General features: G+C 37.9%; 1 protein-coding gene and 1 pseudogene across 1 annotated transcript in view; both read left to right on the top strand.

Moving 5' to 3' along the window:
* Window positions 1-21590, top strand: part of RGS22 (regulator of G protein signaling 22) — a 150555-nt gene that overhangs the window by 9351 nt on the left and 119614 nt on the right. Inside the window, exons 2-3 of the mRNA XM_027131353.1 lie at window positions 4966-5028; window positions 14421-14642. Of these exons, the coding sequence (XP_026987154.1) occupies window positions 4966-5028; window positions 14421-14642 (285 nt within the window). The remainder of the gene's footprint in view (window positions 1-4965; window positions 5029-14420; window positions 14643-21590) is intronic.
* On the top strand, window positions 320-20512 carry LOC113633372 (growth hormone-inducible transmembrane protein pseudogene; annotated as a pseudogene).

Genomic DNA, 21590 nt, shown 5'->3' with positions numbered 1-21590 from the left:
TTTTGATGGAGAGTGTATCAAATCTGTAGATTGCTTTGGGTAGTATTGTCATCTTAGCAATATGGTCTTTCAGTCCATGAACATGGCATGTGTTTCCATTTATTTATATCTTCTCTAATTGCTTTCAGCAGTTTTTTAGTTCAGTGTACAAGTCTTTGCCTCCTTGGTTGTTATTCTTTTCTCTGCTACTGAAATGAATTATTTTCTTAATTTCCTTTTTTGATGCACATAACTTTTAAAAAATTATTTATTTATTTATTTATTTATTTTTAGCTGCATCAGGTCTTAGTTGTGGCATGTGGGATCATTTCGTTTTGGCACGTGGGCTCTTCGTTGCAGTGCATGGGGTCTTCGTTGCAGCACGCAGGCTTCTCTCTAGTTGTGCATGGGCTTCTCTCTAGTTGTGGCATGTGGGCTCCAGAGGGCGTGGGCTCAGTAGTTGTGGCATGTGGGCTCCAGACTGCTTGGACTCTGTCGTCGGGGCACGCGGGGCTCTCTAGTTGTGGCGCACGGGCTTAGTTGCCCCTCAGCATGTGGGATCTTAATTCCCTGACCAGGGATCGAACCCACGTCCCCTGCATTGGAAGGCAGATTCTTAACCACTGGACCACCAGGGCAGTCCCCTGAGGTGCATAACTTTTTAATATTAGGTTTTATGCTTGAGATGACTGTATGTAATTTCTAATCAAGACTTTCAATGTTGATCTTTTAATATTCTTGAATAGTCTCTCTTGGTGAGAAACTGTATCTCCTAATAGATATTAACATTTTTTAGACTTTTTTACAACCATTCAAAACTGCAGAAGTTGAAATTAAATTTTAAATTTAACAGTACTCCCTCTTTTCATGACAAATATAATGTTAAAAATTCTTAGGAGAAACAAATTTAGAAGTCAATAAAATGTTTCAGTTATTTCAAAATAATGATGAAACTCTATAATGCAGTATATGCATACATTTTTCAAGTGATTGCCTTGTATCTAGCTGGTATACTACTACAAGGATCCATCAGTTGCCAGTAGACAGAAATACCTGTTGTATGTGAAGGCCAGATTTGGGGCCATCATCCTTCCAGGGTCTCCCCTCCCCCTTTCCTTCAAGCTGTTAACACCTTTTGACTGTGAACTGTCTTCTTGGACATCTCAAACAGAAACTCCTCCAGCAGCTTCATAGCGCAGTGGTGTGCTCTGCAGCTAGCTAATAAATCCATGTCCAGGGGCTTGAGCAGCTCTCTGGCTATGCTCAGTGTCTGGGTGTGGGATGTGGCTGATAAATCACAGACTCCAGGGAAAGGAGTTGGATCTGAGGAGTCCCAAACAAGTTTGCTCACAACCAGAGGTCACCATCCTGGGAGCACCAGCCATCCCTGACTGTGCCTGGTAGCCTTGAGGTCTGAAGAGGTCCACTTTCACTTGACCCATTGAATTCCATTGTCTGCACACCACCACGTGTCATGGCCATACCGGGTGGGAGGCTCTGGTCTAGTGACTGGCATGTTTAGAAAGGAGAAAAGAAAGAATTTATATGTACTTTAGGAAGAAGAAGCAAAAATAGGTCCATCCTGATAGGCTTAGACCTTATTTCCAAAATTATACCTATCTCCTGATCGATGATAGCATTCCCAGTCTAAAGTGTGTCAGTTTAGGATTCTGCATTGGAAATTAGATGAATGGCTTTGGCTAATGTGTGAATGGCTTAAAAGGAAGTTGGAAACTTGGATTATTTTTCTAGTTGTGCCATTAGGTAACTGATTACCTTTACTATGTTTTGCTTTCCAACCTCTCTTTCCTCATGCATTTCTCTCTTTACTCTGCATTATTGCCTCTCATGTGTATACTTCTAAATATAGAATTTGAAGTTATTTGAAATGCAATTCAAATGCCATTTTCCCCACTTGATTCTTTTCTGATTCCCCCTACCAAATAATATCTTTCCCTCCTTTGGGAGGAAACGTTTTATGTTGTAATTTTCTTATGGCATGTATTGTATTCTTTCTTGGACTATGGTTTTTGTCTGTCTTCATCTCATTTCCTCTTCCTTGTTTAGAAGGTCTCTGTATATCTTGCATCTTTTAGAGTTGTGAAGAAGTTGTAGTTTATCTCATTTGAGAGTCCAGCAAAATGATTTTTTAAGCAATAAAATTTTTTACCTATTATAATTAGCAAGCACATATAAACTATTTTGTTTAACCCTCTGTCAGGAAGAAATTTGAGAAGTTTGGACTAAAAATGGAAAAGCTGACTTCACTTTCACAGATGGCACACCTGTAATACATGAAAAAACAGGTTTTTCAAGAGTGCATCCAATTCTGAAAAAGTGTTCCTGCCTTCCATTGCATCATTCTGCAGAGAATCTGTGTTGCAAAATTTGCAGCCAGGTTCATGGAATGATGTAATGGAGGAATTGATTGTAACTCAGTTTTCTCCTTGATTGTACCACTAACCATCACCAGTTTATTGGTTATTTGGAAGATATTAAACCTGAATATGGAGACTTAGTTCATTTTACTACAGCCAAGTGACTGGATTGTGGAAATTTATTGAGAGTAACTGAGCTGATTCTCCAGATCAAGGCCTTAAAAAAATTTTTTTTTAAACTAAAGGGTTTGGAGAATAAAGGGTTTATCAGATCCTCATAGGTTGACAAGACTTTGTTACTGATGTGACAAGATATCAGGACACAGTGAACTAGAAACTGCAGTGGGAAAATATGCTCAATTATTTAGAGAGGTGCAGGACTTCCCATTAACGTGTGACAAGAGGATTGAGCAGATGGCATTTGAAGGCTACACTTATTTCCATTGTGGAACTAACTACCCTGACATCAGCAGAAACACTTATGTTTAATATTGGTAGAAATTAAGACACAGTTTCAGAAAAGAAATACAGATTTTGATGTATTTGAATAATAATGTCCATGGTTGTAAGTGCCAACTGAGGATGTGACTGAACACCCAGGGAATGCCCTCTCGTGTGGTGCCTCAGGAGGACCTGAGGGAACTGAGAGCAATTGCTTACCAAGGGTTAGGGCATTGCTGCTGGAGTCAGGTGTGTGGGCTGGTACCACCTGAGAACTCCTGTCCATCTATCTGGAGATGAGTTCAGAAATTGAGGGTAAATGTTTAGAAACCTTACAGTAATTTGACAGAGTATTGAACTTAATAATAAAAATGTTGGACTTGTATTATGTATATTTTTATTTCACTTTCTAATAATTCATTCTTATTGTATTTTACAAAAGTTATCTGTCTGAAATCGATTAGGGAGAAAACAAAACAAAACAGGTACTTCATCACAGGTGGCTTGGAAAGCATTGATTAGAGTCTCTTAGAAGTGTGAGGCATCTGGAAATGAATATATGAGTCTGAGGATTCTCTAGAAATTTCTGGCAATGTGACTGACCAAATTCTAGGTGACATTTAGGTCTATGTGTATTTATGAAATACACATTTTGTTTTATAGCTAAAAATTAAAAAGAAAATGACTATTTTAGAAAAACTAACAGGGACTGTACTCCATTACAGTTACTAATTTAAAATACTCAACTTTCCCATCTGTGGATTTTTGACCATGAGCCCAGTAGTGTAAAATTTGGCCACCCTTATTGTAGTACAATGTCTTTACCTAGGAAGTTTACCCAGGAAATCCTAAAAATATTTATTGAATTCTTTATTAGGTTGCTAAATGAAAATTAAAGTAACTCTGAAAGGTGAAATTCGAAAGATGATTAGACTTTTAGCCTCCACCAAATGTTATCTGCCTTGTTCTGCTGTATTTGACCTTTGCCAATCAGAATTTTTCTGAGCATGTATTACTAAAGTACCACTATGAGGGTAGTATGTTTGTGAGATCCTGAGTTTTATATCGTTGTTGTTTTAATCAGCTGAGATTTTTAGTAAACTAAATCCTTAGTTGTTGTTCTAACCATTCAGATCTTTACTAAGTTCTTTGATATAAATCCTATAAGTGATTGTTCATAACTCTATTCTGATACTGCAGTTACTTAAAGAAACTACCCTGAAAATCTGTTTTCCAAAGTAGTTGTTAATATACTATAATATCTTCCTTATACTTTCACACTATACTTCAACAAATTTTTAAAAGTTGACCTGTATAAGAAGAAAATAATCAGCCATATGGAAATAATAGCATTGTGTCATATTGTCAACTTTCATGTTAGATTTGTGAAACTGAAATATAATTATGAATAACAAAATAAACACATGTACTATACAACAGGGTATGTGACGATGTGATTTTGACACAACAGAAACAATTACTAATAAAATAAGGTGTTTTATTTGGAAGAGAGACTTTGTTATTGGCAGTGGCTTTCCAATTTTGCCAACTTTAAAAGTGACTATGTTGGTGGATGAGATAGTTATGGGAAAAAAATGTATACAATCCTTATTCTTAGAACACATGCATTGTGAAAGTTTCTTCATGCAAAAGTTACGCAGGACCCAGATTACTAAAACTGTCTCATTCTAAGGGGGAGGCAGTGGAATATTTTCTTCACTTAGTTTATCACTTCTTTCAGGCAATTCATGAAATTCTTCATTCTGAGTTTCATCTTAACCCCAAACACTGGTTCTGTCTTTATTGACTCTGCCTTTATTTTTATGAAATAAATATTTTTAATAAGTCCATGGGAAATTTGCTGTGTGTAGTATTTTGTACTTGTTGACGTTTCTTTAAGCATCGTGCTGTATTTCTCATGTGTTCTGTTTTCCAGCTAAGTACAGTGGCAAGGCCTTTTAAGAGGATGCTCCATTCTATTTTCTTATTTCTTCCTTCCGGAGATTGTAACACTGTGTTCCATTTATAGTGAGGGTTCACTCTTGACTGACTGAAAACGATTTGAAGATCTACATTATAATCTGTTGGTATCAGAATTAGAGAATAATATTGGCATGTTTTAAGACATTTTAGTGTAAGCACAATATTGTTTCTGTTTTTTTTGCAGGAAGATTCTTTGGCAACAGATGATTTCCTTGTGGACTACTTTAATGAATTCCTAAGCCTTCCAGTGAGTATATTATTATGTTCTGTGGAATATATTATCAAAGCAAAATATTATAAACACTGGATTATCTTGTGAAACAAATTTATCAGGGATGATTTTTTTAAAATACTAATTAAAGCATTTAGATAAAGTTTTGCCTTTTTATGGAGTTAATCATTTGGGTTTGAATCCTATTTGGGAATTGAAGAAGCTGGGTCAGTTATACTACAAGAAAAGTAAATAAATAAAGAAAAGAAAAAAAAACCTGGAATTTTTCGAACAATCAAAAGCATTCTGTACAAAATCAGATACAGTTGTATTTGGGTATCATTTTACGCTTTGAACTGAGGTGATAAGGAGAGAATATAAAAAAATTTAAGAAACTGAATTTCTTGCCTCTAGGCAATTATTGTCATCCTCTTGGACAGATATTAAAGTGGAATTTGTGTTTAAGGAAACTAGCGTTTTATATCAATAGTAAATAAGACTCGAGATGTTGGTGTAACATAGGTAGATGCCAAATAAGAGATTTTTGGTCTTAGACAGAGTGACTGGTAGAGTAAGTATTGAGGGATTTAGAAAAAGTGAAATGGGGATGCGTTAAAAACACTTCTACTGGGCTTCCCTGGTGGCGCAGCAGTTGGGAGTCCGCCTGCCGATGCAGGGGACGTGGGTTCGTGCCCCGGTCTGGGAGGATCCCACATGCCGCGGAGCGGCTGGGCCCGTGAGCCAGGGCCGCTGAGCCTGCGCGTCCGGAGCCTGTGCTCCGCAACGGGAGAGGCCACAACAGTGAGAGACCCGCGTACCACACACAAAAACAAACAAACAAACAGAAAAAACCACTTATACTGTTGTATAGAAATAAAGTTCATCAGGAATGTCAGATGAAAGAAAGTTAATAAGAAAAGGGTTTTATTATTGTTATGGAAACTTTTTTCATTCAAATTCTTACTAGGCAAAATTTGAAATATAAAAAGTCACAAATAATTTTAAAGGGACTGGACCCTAAAATGAGTAATCTCTTTAAGCCCAACCACTGAAAATGATTTTTGAAGGGAACGTATTAGATGTATTTTTTTGTCTAGATTAGCTTTTGTGTATATGTATGTATCTATGCATGCATGTTTGTTGTGTTTCCTTTTTTCCGAAAAGAATCTGTGATTTCTCCTCCACCTGGCATGCTAGGTGTTTGGGACCATTATGGGGGTCAGATTGAGACACCAAGCCATGCTCTCCCCTTCCAGCATCAGGCTTGAGCCACATTACAGGACACCCCTGGAGCTTCTTTTGTGGTCTGACTCTTCAGCTTTCATTGTCTAATTGTATATTATAAAAAACCCAGCCGAGTCACAAAGTTGTCGGAATTTTGCTCTTCTGGATTATGTAGTCTTTACTCTAGGCTCTGCATTCTCCATTCTTCCTCCAAAAAAAGTACATTTTTGTGAAGTTTTAAAAAGAAAAATCTTTATATTGGGTCTAATTTCAGTTTCTCAAGATTTACATTTCATTGTCTCAAGATTTATGATTATCTTGACTTTGACTTGCTTTAGAAAATAAATTCCCCTGCCTAACTTTCTTCCTAAAAATATTTTTAAATTATAGAAGAAATATAACAATAGTATAGAAAATTAACTTCAAACGTAAGAAAAACTCAGCTGAAGTCCTGCCATCCAGTTAGAATAGACGTGACCTTTTTTTGTACATTTGCTTCAAGGCTTTAGTTGAATTGACCGAATGTGGTTTCTGTTGAACTCTGTCTCTGCAATAATGTTTTTCATCCCTCCCCAGCAGTTTCCGCCCCTTCATATGTCCCATGCAGCCCACCTGGGCCACTTCTCTCTGTTTTCTGTCTCTCCAAATTCTTCTGCTCTTACATTCTCTGTCTCTCTCTCTTTCTGTCTCTCTCTGTCTCTGTTTCTCTTCCTCTCCTTCCTTTGCATTTACATTTGGTACCACACAATCTACTTATTAACTACCCATGCTTCATGCCATAAGATGGGAGGAGAGGAAATGTCACAGGTTTTCAAAAAGAATTTGGAGGCAGGGAGGAGAAGGAATAATGGATTCTTACACCAAGTTCCTAGCAAGATTCTAGAACAGATTAGTAATGTTTGGTTTATGAGCACTTAGCTAAGAATTAGAAGCCAGCATGGGTTTACTGAGAATTAGTGAGCCAAACTAATCTCTGTCTCTTTTTTTTGGATAGTTTTGAACTGGCACTTTAGGGAACAATAAATTTAATGTATTAGGATTTCGGTAAATAATAGTAATGATAACAAATTGAACCATGTTACTTCCTGCTCAGAACTTTGTCTAGCGGATTCTCATTACACTAAGAATAAAATCTAAAATCCTCTATGACCTGACTCTTGCCATCTCTTGGTCTTTATTTCCTATGCCTCTTCCCCTTGTTAATTCTTTTCCAGCCTAACTGGAAAACTTGGCCTTCTTTATGTTTCTCAGACATGAATATGCCAATGGTACTCAGGGCCTTTCAGCCTGGCAGGCTCTTCCCTGAGATATCTGTATCACTTTCTCTCTGATTTTTATCACTTCTGTTCAGGAAGCCTTCCCTCCCAACCTTGTCTAAAACAATACACCAAACACATGCTCCACTTTTGCTGCTGTATTTGTCTGCAAAGCCCTATCATGATCTGTGAAATTCATTCTGAAATATTTGAAAGAGTTCACTAATCACAACTAGAAGGGGTTGACTCTTAACAGACGACAGATTGAAATCCAAATTCCTTAATATGGACTCTTTGCAACATGGCCTCAGTAGAGCCTTTCTAGCTTTGTCTCTAGCTTCGTACTTCTTATGTCACTCTGTGCGCTCTTTCCTGCTTCCCCCAATTACCCTCCCTCACCTTAACCACACGTGCTCTTCCTGTGCTCATCTCCCAGTGTAGTGGCTAGGAAAGGGGGGCAGGCAGAACTGTTTGCACTCAGCCCCTCCACTCATTACTCACGTGATCTTAGACACATTCCTTAATTACCTAATTCTTCGATTCCTTTCTCTACCAAAACAATACAACTATCATACAAGATTGTTATGAAACGAGGTAATGTACATTAAGTGCCTGGCACAGAAGTAGTGCTTCTCTTTCCTTTCCCTCACTGACTAGCCCATCTTGTCATCCATTCCTGAAACATGAGGCGTGGTCACTCTTTAACTGGATTGATGGACCATTGTCATTCTAGAGAATAGTCTGTCCCATGCAAATCTGTCATTGGCTTTGACGTTTAAAAATTATTTTTTATCGGAGACTTGGATGAAACATTGCAAGTGAACCAGTGTTTTTCCAGCTTAAGGTCACTCAGCTAGTAAGTGACAGGGTCCACTCAGGTCCACATGGCTCAAAAACTTGTCTTACTGCACTGTAGTGACTATAGAAATGGCAGCAGAGGGATAAACTAATAGTTTGGATAACAGAATCTGGTCTCATTTTTATCATGGTAGTCTGAAATGGGCTAAAACAAACAAAGCTAATGTGTTTTTAGGGTGCATTAATAGAAATGTAGTTAAGATCAAGAAAAATATTAGTCTGGAGCATAGCAGGCGCTCAGTAAATGGTTTTTTGAATCGGATTGAATTGTCAGACCTCATTTGGAATATTGTGTTGCATTCTTGATGCGGTATGTTAAGAGTTGCTCTGCCAAACCAGACTCAATAAGATTCAGTTAATGGATGCTCTGGAAACCATGTCAGATGAGTGAGGGTTGAAAGACGAGTGGGTGTTGAACATGGCTTGGGAATGGGTAAAAGTGTTGTAATGAAGAGCTCTTTCCAAGTATTTGAAGCTCTGATTGAGGAAGAAGGGTTAACATATTCTGTGAAGCTAGAGGGCAGAACCAGGGCCAGCATTTAGGAGGAAATTGATTTTCACTCACTAGAAGAAAAATGTTTAAAGATTGTTTTCTAACAATAGAATGGGCTGGCTTGTGCAGGACCAAACTCCCTGTGATTGAAGATATTCAGGTATAGGTAATCATTTGGGGCAGTATTTTTTAGGGGATATATGTACTGGGTGGGAGGTTAGACTTTGTCAGCCAAAGAAAATTTGATTAATTTCTTCTCCTCTAAGTGTGTATTTCTTAATCTCAGGAGTTACACTGTAAATTTCCTGGGGCCAGGATAGGTCCCTTTCTTCTGTATCTCCCTAAACTTCTTGAGGACGATTTTCTTTTTATTTTTATGTCTTCCATGTAAGATCCTTGAAATAAATAAATAAACCTTCTAATCTGCCTCCACTTCTCTACCACCTGCACCTTCCAAAAAAAAAAGGCCCAACACCTAAGCTCGAGAGTGTAGACACATGTTATAACATTCTCTCTCTGAAAGAGCTCTTAAATCGTCTAGATTTCTGAGATTTCCTTCACATCTGTAGTGCAATGCCCAAGGTCCCATAACTGGATTGTGGCGCAAATGGGCCTAGGAATCAGGCTTTCTGTCTCCTACACCATTTCTTTCTATTACACCATAACACCCTTGGGACACATTGTAAGATCCAGAAATTGACGGCTGGTAGCCTGCCTCCATGTTATTTTTTGACGAGGGGAATCCAGGACAGTTGCTGCTATTATAAATGATTATGGCACTTTCCAAATCCTAGCTTTCATAACTTCATTCCGTTTGTTCTGGTGCCAGGTTCACTTTCAGATATTGTTTTCATTTGGTGTCTGGGAGGTTTTTTTTTTTTTTTGCTGTCAACTCTTTATGGACAAGTGTTTGCTTATTAAATTTTCTTCTATGCTATAGTGTGAAAACACTTTTTTTTCCTTTTGGTTTTGCTTTGTGTGTTTTATGCTCAGTGACTGTTGTGGGATTGAGTAGATGAGCCCACATACAGATTTAGGTTGGTCCTCTGTGGGTGGTTTAGAATGTTTGTGACATTTATGGTTTGCAGAAGCTGAAGGGGTGGCCTATTCTCTACCCTCCTTGCAAGGATAGGTATGTCATGTGTTTGCCAGACCATGCTTAGCTATGTGCCTTTGGAATTTTACCATAACTTCTCTTTTTGGAATGATTCTCCACACTTTTTTAAAATCTGTAAACTATTATAATTTCTTGCAGCTTTATGAAGGAGTTATATGTTAGATTGTTGGGTAAGGGGAGAGCGAGAGAGAAAGAGAGAGAGTATGGATTTGGGGAATGGGTGGGATGAAGTGGGGATGAAGGACTTGGGTCTTCCCCTGCCAAGATTTAAATACTCAGAGACTGATTTTTGAAGGTGTTGTCGGAGCCCTAGGTAGTACTGCTTAGTTCAGCATTTGTTCCTATGGGTGTTTTGATAAGCCTTGTAGCTCAAACATAAAGCACTCAAATTACCTAATGTAACTCATTTTTGAACTAAGGATATTTCCTATGCATTTTATGTGGCACATTATTCCTTCCATCCCACTGGTGAATATGTCCAGTAAATAGTTTATGGTTAAGCATCTAAAATGACAATAAAACTTAGATTAAAAGAAGTTGTTATTGGTAACTGACTTGTTATATTCAAGTTGTCAGATGTTTCTCATTCACTGACTAAGATGCATGTTTAAAATACAGCTTTGGAGCTCAATTAGTAGAGACAGAGTTGGAGCAGAGATGAACATGTATTAAATTAACCTAGTCATTAGTTTTTAATTTAAATACTGTTCAGCTAAATAATTTGGCACCCGGTAAGTTTCAGTGGTGCTGGGCTGGCAGTTAAAGCACATCACTAATTATTCACAGGTTTTTTTTTCCTCCTCTTTTCAAAGAAATGTGGAACCAGCAATTTATTGTGGTAAAAATATTTTCATGCACTTGCTTTTTCTGTGAAAATATTTTTCGCACATGGATGACTGGTACTACAAAGTTAGCTTTCACCACCTTCAGGTCAATTCGTTTTAGAACATTTGGAAAATGATACCCTTGAAATAAGAAAATTAAGTAAGGGAAAAAGCAGTCTGTAACAGCTTGCAGAGGATTGGGTTTGAGGCTCAAACTGAAAATTTTTCCTATCATATGATTAAAAGCTGAGTGTTCTCTAAATCAGCCTACTCAGCTTTCTGAGGGAAAGTCTTCCTCCATCGTTCATTTCTATCTCCCCCACTTTACGTGTCTTTTATTGTCACATACTAAACTAATTTGAGCAGTTTTGTAGATAAGCTTAGAAACGGTTAAAAACAAGAGGACATGACGTGTGAGAGAGATTCTTCTTAAGCAGACAACAGGACTTTGGAGAATAAAGCCCAGGGTTCTTTCTCCTATAGACCATAGATGGTATAGACCATAGATGGCCAGCCCTTCCGTGTATGTGAACACGCATGAAAGTCAGCATGAAGTAGGAAACAGAATGTGGGCTTTGAAGTTTGCTCAACCTGGATTCTGTCTCCCCCTAGTTAAAAACTCTGCAGTGGCTCCCCATCATTCTAAAGCAATGATTCTCAAACTTGAGCATGCATCAGAATCACCTGAGGGCTTGTTAAACACAGACTACTGGGACCACCCTCAGAGTTTCTGATTATGGGGTGAGGCCCAAGAATCTGCATTTCTAACAGGTTCCTAGGTGATGCTGATGCTGCTGGTCCAGGGACACCCTCTGAGAATCACTGATTTGAGAGAGTAAGTTGAGAGTTATGGCATAAATAGAAAGTCCTTGGTGAACTTGTCCTCTGCCTTTCTCTCCAGGCTTCCATCATGTTATTCTCCCCTCGAATATTAAGCTTCAGCAACGTCAAACTGCTTGCAGGTCCTCAAAAGCAGCCTGTTGTCTGGTGCTCCTTGTCTATTGTTCTTTTCTTTTTTTTAAGCCTTGCCTTCCCTGGCTCTTAGCCTCATTCTCCCATCTTCAAAGGCACCAATGTTGCATCTCTCTGTGCCTTTATTCAGTAGTCAGGACTTCCTCTGACCACGGCCGGGAAATGTTCTCTCTGATTTTTTTAAAAAATTAATTAATTAATTAATTTATTTATTTTGGGCTGTGTTGGGTCTTCATTTCTGTGCAAGGGCTTTCTCTAGTTGTGGCAAGTGGGGGCCACTCTTCATCGCAGTGCGCGGGCCTCTCACCATCGCGGCCTCTCTTGTTGCGGAGCACAGGCTCCTGATGCGCAGGCTCAGTAGTTGTGGCTCACGGGCTTAGTTGCTCCGCGGCATGTGGGATCCTCCCAGACCAGGGCTCGAACCTGTGTCCCCTGCATTAGCAGGCAGATTCTCAACCACTGCGCCACCAGGGAAGCCCCTCCTTGTCCATTGTTGGTGCATGTATCTCGATACACTTGCTATTTCTTTTGCTGAATTCCCTTCTCTCCCTCATCTGGCTGTTGAGACTGCCTGTTTATTCTTCCAGACTCAGGTTTCTCTATACAACTTCCTTAATTTCCTAAAGATAGTTAACAAATCCTTCTGTGCCATCACTCTAGTTTGTATATACTTCTATTGTAGTTATTGTGGGTTAAAGTGGACTTGCCTTATACACGCGTTATTACTCAAAATGAATTATTCGTGCTCTGCAGAGTGAGCGAGGGTGATTTAAAGAGTGAGAGTGACTGTTTACCAGTCCACAAACACACATAGACCAGTCTGTGAACATCCTAGAGAGCGTGTGAGATGAAAGATGAGAATCTGCCACTCCCTTAGTGGCTCTTATCCCTCTTGCCTCTTAGTGTAGTCATCTTCTTATGCTGAGGGTGATTCTCGTGGTAAACATACATAGTTTTGTATAACATGAGCTTTAAACACAAGGCCACCACTTTATCTGGTCCCTAAATAAAGAAGTAGTGACACATTTCAATGTCAGAGGAAAAATGGACTGTGATAAACTTCTTGAAAGATAGAACAACACGATACTAAGTGTTTTCAAGGATTTCAAGGGATAGTTTTGACTAAATATGATTTCACCTTATGTGCTGACTGTAGGACCACTTTTCCTTGTCTCACATCTCAGTTCATGTCTTGGGATGTGAGCCCTGTTGATTTTCAAAATCAGGGGCTCATCTCTCATGCGCAGGTCTTTAAAGTTGGGATGCCTGATGTGGGGTTTGAACCCTTTGCTCCTCATGGAGAAGCTCTGGGTTTCGAGTTGCCTCGCAGGGTCACTGCACCAGGGGTGGGGTTTATGGCAAGGTTGTGTCCCAGCTTCTCCTACCTGTTTGATGTGGTTTACATCTTGTTTGCCCAGTGTGTAGTCATCACTCAGCCAGCCTTTTGGCTTCTTTATGAGGAAATTGTTCCATATGTAGCTGTGGACTTAGTGTGTCCACTGGAGGAGACATATTCAGGATCTTCCTAAGCTGCCATCTTACTGTAGGTTGAGTCTTTATTAAAAAATATGTGTGTGTGTGTATATATATATATATATATATATATATATATACCCACATATACACACAAACACATAATAGGTATTTATACATATACACATATATTTCTAACTCCAATTTTATAACATCCTGCCATTTATTAAATTTTAACTATAGTATATCTAGCAATCTGTTAGTAAAACTTGGAAGAACTGATGCTCTCCCTAGTACACTTACTGATCCAAGGGAAAGGGCTTAATGTCTTCTACTACCTGGCTAAATATATATAAATTAATCCACATGAGTATGCAGTTCTCTGAAGGAATCCTAAAATAAATTAATATTCTGGAAAAGGGACCTGATTCTGGATTTGGAGGGCAAAATGAGAAAAGACACAGCCAATCCACCATATACTTGCTATGGAGATAGAGGCCCCAAACATGTTAGTGATTTACCCAGAGTCACAGAGCTACTTATTGGCAAGCTGGTATTCAAACTCAAGACTCCTGACTGTTGTATATTAACTGACTGACTTTAAATAAAAGTTGGCAGCATTTAGTAATTACTGAGAAAAGCTCAGAAATATTGTCTTTCACTCTCCCTCCTTTTTTTGGTCACAGTGAATGGAACGGTGTTGAAATAGTCTTAAATGAAGAACACATTTTACTTAATTTTCTCCTTTTGGGCAAGGGAGACTTAGCTTTCATGGCTCCTGGGAATGAAAGAGACAACAGGAGTGTTATTTCTTCTTACTTTACTCATTCTTCCCTAGTAATCCACCCCCTTCTAAGAGAATAACATTGCCTCATAGAGACCAGGTGTGTATTTCTTTCCAGTTCCAAAGAAGCACAGAGATAAGAGGTTTATGCAAAAGGAATTTCTGCCATAATATATCCTGACACTTATCTCATGGCATAAATACATTTGGAAAAGAAGGATTCAGTGGGTTCCCTTACCTGTAGTCAAGAGATTTCTAAGCTTCTAAAATGAAAGAGGTAATGATTAAGAATACAAAACTTTGTGTAAGTATATATGCATACATGTAAATATCAAGTCTTCTTGGAGACAGTGAGTTTCTGGTTTTTAAAATTGTAAGACGTATTTCACAAATTTTCACAAATAAATTTCACAAATTTATTTTGCAGACCTTTTCAGAGGCAATTAGATTTAATGTGGACTATGGAGTTTTTGAAGTAGTTAACAATGCTCCACAACTTCTGGAAAAGCAACTGAAAAAAATTCTCTTCAACCAGCAACCTCGAAATCCCATCTATGATGTTGTAAGAAAAGGAAGAAGTGATATTAAACCTGTTCAAGTGAATGCCCCTTATGAAGATGAGACCATTAGTGTCAACTACAATATCATGGTAAGAAAGTATATTTGAGTTTATATCTTGCTAGGTAGATAAAGCATTAAGTGAGATATCAGGTTCCTTGGGCTTCCCTTTCTGAAGTGTAACTGTATCTATTAAATTTTATTGTACTTGTACAAAGTATTTGTTAGTTACTGTATAATCTTATTCATATCAAATGGCCAGTTTAGTCTAGCAATTTGTTGATATTTGATTATCAATATGAGAAGGTTCATGTAATTTACTTTGAATATTTAGAAAATAAGTTTAATTTGGGGCAGTATAAATATATGTATGCTTTACAGTTTAGATGCATTCTAGAAAGTGTGGGTATATAGGCGTACCTTGGAGATATTGCACGTTTGGCTCCAGACCACCACAACAAAGTGAATATCATGATAAAGCAAGTCATACAATTATTTTGGTTTCCCAGTGCATATAAAAATTATGTTTACACTACACTGTAGTCTATTAAGTGTATCATGGCATTATGTCTTAAAAAGCAATGTACATACCTTAATTTAAAAAATACTTTACCGCTAAAAAACACTAACCATCATCTGAGCGTTCAGCAAGTCATAGTAGTAACATCAAAGATAACTGATCACAGATCACCATAACAAATGTAATAATAATGAACATGATTGAAATATTGCAAGAATTACCAAAATGTGACACAGAAACATGAAGTGAGCAAATACTGTGGGAAGAATGGTGCTGATAGACTCGCCTGCCACAGGGATGCCACTAACCTTCAGTTTGTAAAAAACACAGTATCCATGAGGCACAATAAAGCAAAGCACAATAAAACAAGTTATGCCTGTGCAGTGAATTTATTTCATTTGAGTTCTATCCTATCAAGCATTTGGGAATTGAGATTTCTGTCTTTTAATTATTATATTAGTTTCAGGTATACAACACAGTGATTTGATGTTTTTATACATTGTGAAATGAAAACCACAATAAGTCTAGTTACCATCTGTCACTATACAAGGTTATTACAATATTATTAAGTATGTTCCCTATGCTATACTTTGCATCCCTGAGACTTATTTTATAATTGGAAGTTTGTATGGCTTAACTCCCTTTACCTATTTTGCCCTTTCCTCCGCCCCCAGAGGTGGAGTTGCTGGATCATATGGTAGTTCTAATTCTTTGAGGAAACTCCATCCTGTTTTCCATAGTAGTTGTACCAATTTACAGTGCGCGAGAGTTCCTTTTTCTCCACATCCTCGTCAACACTTTATTTGTTGTCTTTTTTGATAATAGCCATTCTGACAGGTGTGAGGTGATATCTCATTGTGGTTTTGATTTGCATTTCCCATCCAGTTAGTGATCTTGAGCATCTTTTCATGTACCTGTTGGACATCTGTATGTCCTCTCTGGAAAAATGTCTATTAAGGTCCTTAGCCAATTTTTAAAATTGGATTTTTTTGTTGTTGTTGTTGTTGAGTTGTATGAGTTCCTCATATAATTTGGATATTAATCCCTTATCAGATGTATCATTTGCAGATATCTTCTCTCATTCAGTAAGTGGCCTTTTTGCTTTGTTGATGGTTTCTTTTGCTGTGCAAAACTTTTTAGTTTGATGTAGTCCCATTTGTTTACTTTTGCTTTTGCTGCCCTTGCCTGAGGTGACAGATCCAAAAAAAAAAAAAATATATTGCTAAGACCAGTTTCAGAGAGCATATTGCTTATGTTTTCTTTTAGGAGTTTTATGCTTTCGGGTCTTACATTTAAGTCCTTAATCCATTTTGAGTTTATTTTTGTCTATGGTGTAAGAAAGTGGTCTAGTTTCATTCTTTTGCATATAGTTGTCCAGTTTTCTCAACACCATTTATTGAAGAGACTGTCTTTTCCCCATGGTATAGTCTTGCCTCCTTTGTCATGGATTAATTGACCACATAAGTATGGGTTTATTTCTGGGCTCCCTATTCTGTTCCATTGATCTATATGTTTGTTTTTGTGACAATACCATCCTGTTTTGATTACTGTAGCTTTGTAGTATAGTTTGAAATCAGGGAATGTAATACCTCCTGCTTTGTTCTTCTTTTTTTAAAAATTTATTTATTTTATTATTTTATTTTATTTATTTGTTTTTTCTGGCTGCATTGGGTCTTCGTTGCTGTGCACGGGTTTTTCTCTGGTTGTGGCAAGTGGGGACTACTCTTGTGGTTTGTGGGCTTCTCATTCTGGTGGCTTCTCTTGTTGTGGAGCACGGGCTCTAGGCACGCGGCCTTCAGTAGTTGTGGCTCGCGGGCTCTAGAGTGCAGGTTCAGTAGTTGTGGCACACAGGTTTAGTTGCTCCGCGGCATGTGGGATCTTCCTGGACCAGGGATCGAACCTGTGTCCCCTGCATTGACAGGCGGATTCTCAACCACTGCACCACAAGGGAAGCCCTGTTCTTCTTTCTTAAGATTGCTTTGGATATTTGGGGTCTTTTGTGGTTTCATACAAATTATAGGATTATTCTAGTTCTAGGGAAAATGCCATGGGTGTTTTGCTAGGGATTACTTTGAATCTATAGAATGCTTTGGGTAGTATGTACGTGTTAACAATATTAATTCTTCCCATCCACAGGCGTGGTATATCTTTCCATTTATTTGTTCATCTTTAATTTCTTTCATCAGTATCTTATAGTTTTCAGAGTACAGGTCTTTCACCTCCTTAGTTAAATTTATTCCTATGTATTTTATTCTTTTTGATGCTGTTGTAAATGTGATTGTTTTCTTAATTTTTCTTTCTGGTAGTTCATTATTAGAGTATAGAAATGCAACATATTTCTGTATATTAATTTTGTACCCTGCAACTTTACTGAATTTATTTGTTCTATTAATTTTTGGCAGAGTCTTTAGGGTATTCTATATATAGTATCATGTCATCTGCAAATAGTGACCGTTTTACTTCTTTTTTTCCAGTTTGGGTGTCTTTTATTTCTTTTTCTTGTCTGGTTGCTGTCACTAGGAGTTCCAATATTATGTTGAATAAAAGTGGCAAGAGTGAGTATCCTTGTCTTGTTTCTGATCTTAGAGGAAGAATTTTCACCATTGAGTATGATGTTAGCTGTGGGTTTGTCACATGGCCTTTATTATGTTAAGGTATGTTCCCTCTGTGCCCACTTTGTTGAGAGTTTTTTTTTTTAATCGTAAATCGATGTTGAATTTTGTCAAATGCTTTTTCTGCATCTATTGAGATGATCATGTGATTTTTATTCATTTGTTAATATGGTATATCACATTGATTTGTCAATATTGAACCATCCTTACATCCCTGGGATAAATCCCACTTGATCTGATTTATGATTCTTTTAATGTGTTATTGAATTCACCCTCTGTGTTTTATTGGGGACTTTTGCATCTTTGTTCATCAGGTATATTGGCCTGTAATTTTCTTTTTCTTTTCTTTTTTTTTTTGTAGTGTCTTTGATTTTGGTATCAGGGTAATGCTGGCCTTGTTGGATGAGTTTGGAAGTGTTCCTTCCTCTTCAATTTTTTGGAATAGTTTGAGGATAGGTGTTAACTCTTTTTAAAATGTTTGGTAGAATTCCCCTGTGAGGGCTTCTGGTCTTTGACTTTTGTTTGTTGGGAGGTGTTTTTTTTTTATTATTGCTAATTCAATTTCATTATTGGTAATTTGTCTGTTAAGATTTTCTATTTCTTCATGATTGAGTCTTAGAAGATTGTATATTTTTAGGAATTTATCCATCTCTTCTAGGTTGTCCAGCTTATTGACAAATAATTGTACTAGTTTCTTATGATTCTTTGTATTTCTGTGAGGTTTGTTGTAACTTCTCTTTCATTTCTGATTTTATTTATTTGGGATCTCTCTTATTTCTTTATGAGTCTGGGTAAAGTTTATCAATTTTGTTTATCTTTTCAAAGAACTAGCTCTTCATTGATCTTTTCTTTTTTTAAGTCTCTATTTCATGTATTCCTGCTCTGATATTTATTATTTTCTTCCTTGTACTAACTTTGGGCTGCGTTTTTCTTCTTTTTCTAGTTCCTTTAGCTGTAAAGATACATTGCTTATTTGAGATTTTTCTTATTTCTTGAGGAAGGCCTGTATCACCATGAACTTCCCTCTTAGAACTGCTTTTGCTATGTCCCATAGACTTTGGAAAGTTGTGTTTTCATTTTCATTTGTTTCAAGGTATTTTTTATTTCCTCTTTGATTTCTTCACTGATCCACTGGTGGTTTAGTAGCATGTTATTTGGTCCCTCCATGTTTGTGTCTTTTCCAGTTTTCTTCTTGTACTAGTTTCATACCATTGTGGTCAGAAAAGATGATTGATGTGATTTCAGTCTTCTTAAATTTATTGAGAATTGTTTTGTGGCCTAACATGTGAGCTATCCTGAGTAATGTTCCAGGTGTACTTGAAAAAAAACGTGTATTATGAAATTTTTGGGTGGAATGTTCTGTATCTGTCTGTTAGGTGTATCAGGTCTACTGTGTCATTTAAAGCCGATGTTTTCTTACTGATTTTCTGTCTGGATGATCTGTCTGTTGATATATGTTGGGCACTAAATTCCCCTACTATTATTGTGTTACTGTCTATTTCTCCTTTTGTGTGTGTTAATATTTGCTTTATATACTTAGATGCTCCTATGTTGGTGCTTAAATATTTATGAATGTTATATCCTTTTCTTGGATTGACCCTTTTTATCATTATGTAATGCCTTCCTTTGTCTTTTGTTGCAGTGTTTGTTTTAAAGTCTATTTTAGGCATGTGCAGTCAGTAAGAGGTGGGCAGAGGATGTGGGAGATGTGCGTGGCTGTGTTTCGCAGGCCCCGAAGGGGAACTGCATGCTTGAGGTGACCAGGGACTGAGCATTTCAGATCTGCTTGGTAAACCTGGTGCCTCACCATGCTGGCCACAAGACTTGTGTGTCTCCAGACACTACCTTCCAGGGTTTTCTGCCAAGGTTTCACCAGGGGCTCCCCTGTTGTGAAGAATTCCATCACAAAGAATCAGTGGCTCTTAACACCCAGGAGGGAATATGCCACCAAGACAAGAATTGGAATTCGGCATGGGAAAACTAGCCAAGAACTCAAGGAGACAGCTTTGGAACAATCATTGGAAAAAATATTTTAAATTGATCAGATGGAAAGATGGTTTATTGCTGCAGTTGCTCTTGGAGCTTTGTGCTACTATGGCTTGGGAATGCCAATGTCTAATGAGATTGGAGCTATTGAAAAAGCTGTAATTTGGCCTCAGTATGTGAAGGATAGAATTCATTCCATCTATATGTACTTAGCAGGAAGTATTGGCATAACAGCTTTGTCTTCCCTGGCTGTGAGCAGAACTCCTGCTCTCATGAACTTCATGATGAGAGGCTGTTGGGTGACAGCTGGTGCAACCTTTGCATGCATGATTGAAGCTGGAATACTGGTACGGAGCCCAGGCCCAAAGCGTCTTGCTTGGTTACTACATTCTGGTGTGATGGGTGCAGTGGTGGCTCTTCTGATGATGTTAGGGGGGCCTCTTCTTGTCAGAGCTGTATGGTACGCGGCTGGCATTGTGGGAGGCCTCTCCACCATGGCCATGTGTGTGCCCAATGAGAAGTTTGTGAACATGGGAGCACCCCTGGGTGTGGGCCAGGGTGTTGTCTTTGTGTCCTCACTAGGATCTGTGTTTCTTCCACCTACCACTGTGGCTGGTGCCACTCTGTACCCAGTGGCAATTTATGGTGGATTAGTTCTTTTCAGCACGTTTCTCCTGTATGATACACAGAAAGTAATCAGGCATGCAGAAGTAGTACCAGTATATGGAGTTAAAAAATATGATCCCATCAATTCGATGTTGGGAATCTACATGGACATTTTAAACATATTTATGCAAGTTGCCAGTATTCTAGCAACTGGAGGCAACAGAAAGAAGTGAAGTGACTCAGCTTCTGACTTCCTTAATACATCAGATATCTGGCTTGTCTAATAGGGGCAGATATTCTTTAAATAGTTTGTGCAAGCAGCTTTCCTGGAAGTTTAGAAGATAGGAACTTGTCAACATGTTTCAAGTGTTCCAGTAATGTGGTGCTTCAGGTCTGCTTTTTCTTCTGGAGAATAAACTCAGTAGTTCTCTTCCAAATAGCACACACATTTTCAATTCTCATGTTTGAGTAATTCTAAAATGTTCTAATGAATGTGAAAACCAAGTTTTGTGTTGCAGGAATTTAAGTATTTTATCTATTATTAAATTTATTTGGTTAAGTGAAATTTAGCAAACTGTGTACCTGCATTTTTCATTTGGAATGTGGAATATTAACCAGTAATGTCATAAGCGATATAGGGGTTTGGTAAAGGGACCAGAGAGAAGTAAAGGGACACCTGCAGTCTTTCTTTGAATACTTAGAACTTAACAGTCGTGTAATTGTGGTGAGCCAGTGAAGGGGTCTGGATGTTTGGAAACAAGTCATGGCTGTACATCTGCTGAACTTGTCAGAAGTGTTGAGCAGAAAACAAAGACATAAGCGATTCTCCGGGCTCTCCTTACAGTATAGATGTGATCATATTTGGCTTTTCATTGTTTGACACTGTCAGGAGAGTCCACAGTGCTAATCATACGGAGAATTCCTGTTATATATATTATGTGTGTGTGTAAGCCTTACTTTTGAGCTGTCTAGAACAAAATATCCTTAAAACATTCAGGAAAAAATATTCAAAGCATGAAAATTGTTGCATTTTTAAGTATACAAACAACATGTGCATAATTGCTGAATGTTTTTGCAAATTTATTGAAATGTTTAAAGGAACACATGCTTGCCTTTCTCATCTCTTCCGGCTTTAAAGCTTTTATCAGCGAAGCCTGTTTGTGGTTTACACTTGAGACTATGAAAGCAGTTTTTCCCCTCAGATTTGGTTTCTTGCATTCCCTCTCAGAGGAATCACTAAAAAAAGGAAGGCAAAGCAAGGCTTCTTTCATGAACCATATCAATCAAAAATGTAATGGAGGAAATGCTTCATTAG

This window comes from Aethalodelphis obliquidens, unplaced genomic scaffold (assembly GCF_003676395.1).
Source record: "Aethalodelphis obliquidens isolate GAN/ISIS:26980383/991018 unplaced genomic scaffold, ASM367639v1 scaffold39, whole genome shotgun sequence".
Taxonomy (NCBI): Eukaryota; Metazoa; Chordata; class Mammalia; order Artiodactyla; family Delphinidae; genus Aethalodelphis; species Aethalodelphis obliquidens.
Note: the sequence above shows the minus strand (reverse complement) of the source record. Positions and strands in the feature narration are given on the sequence as shown.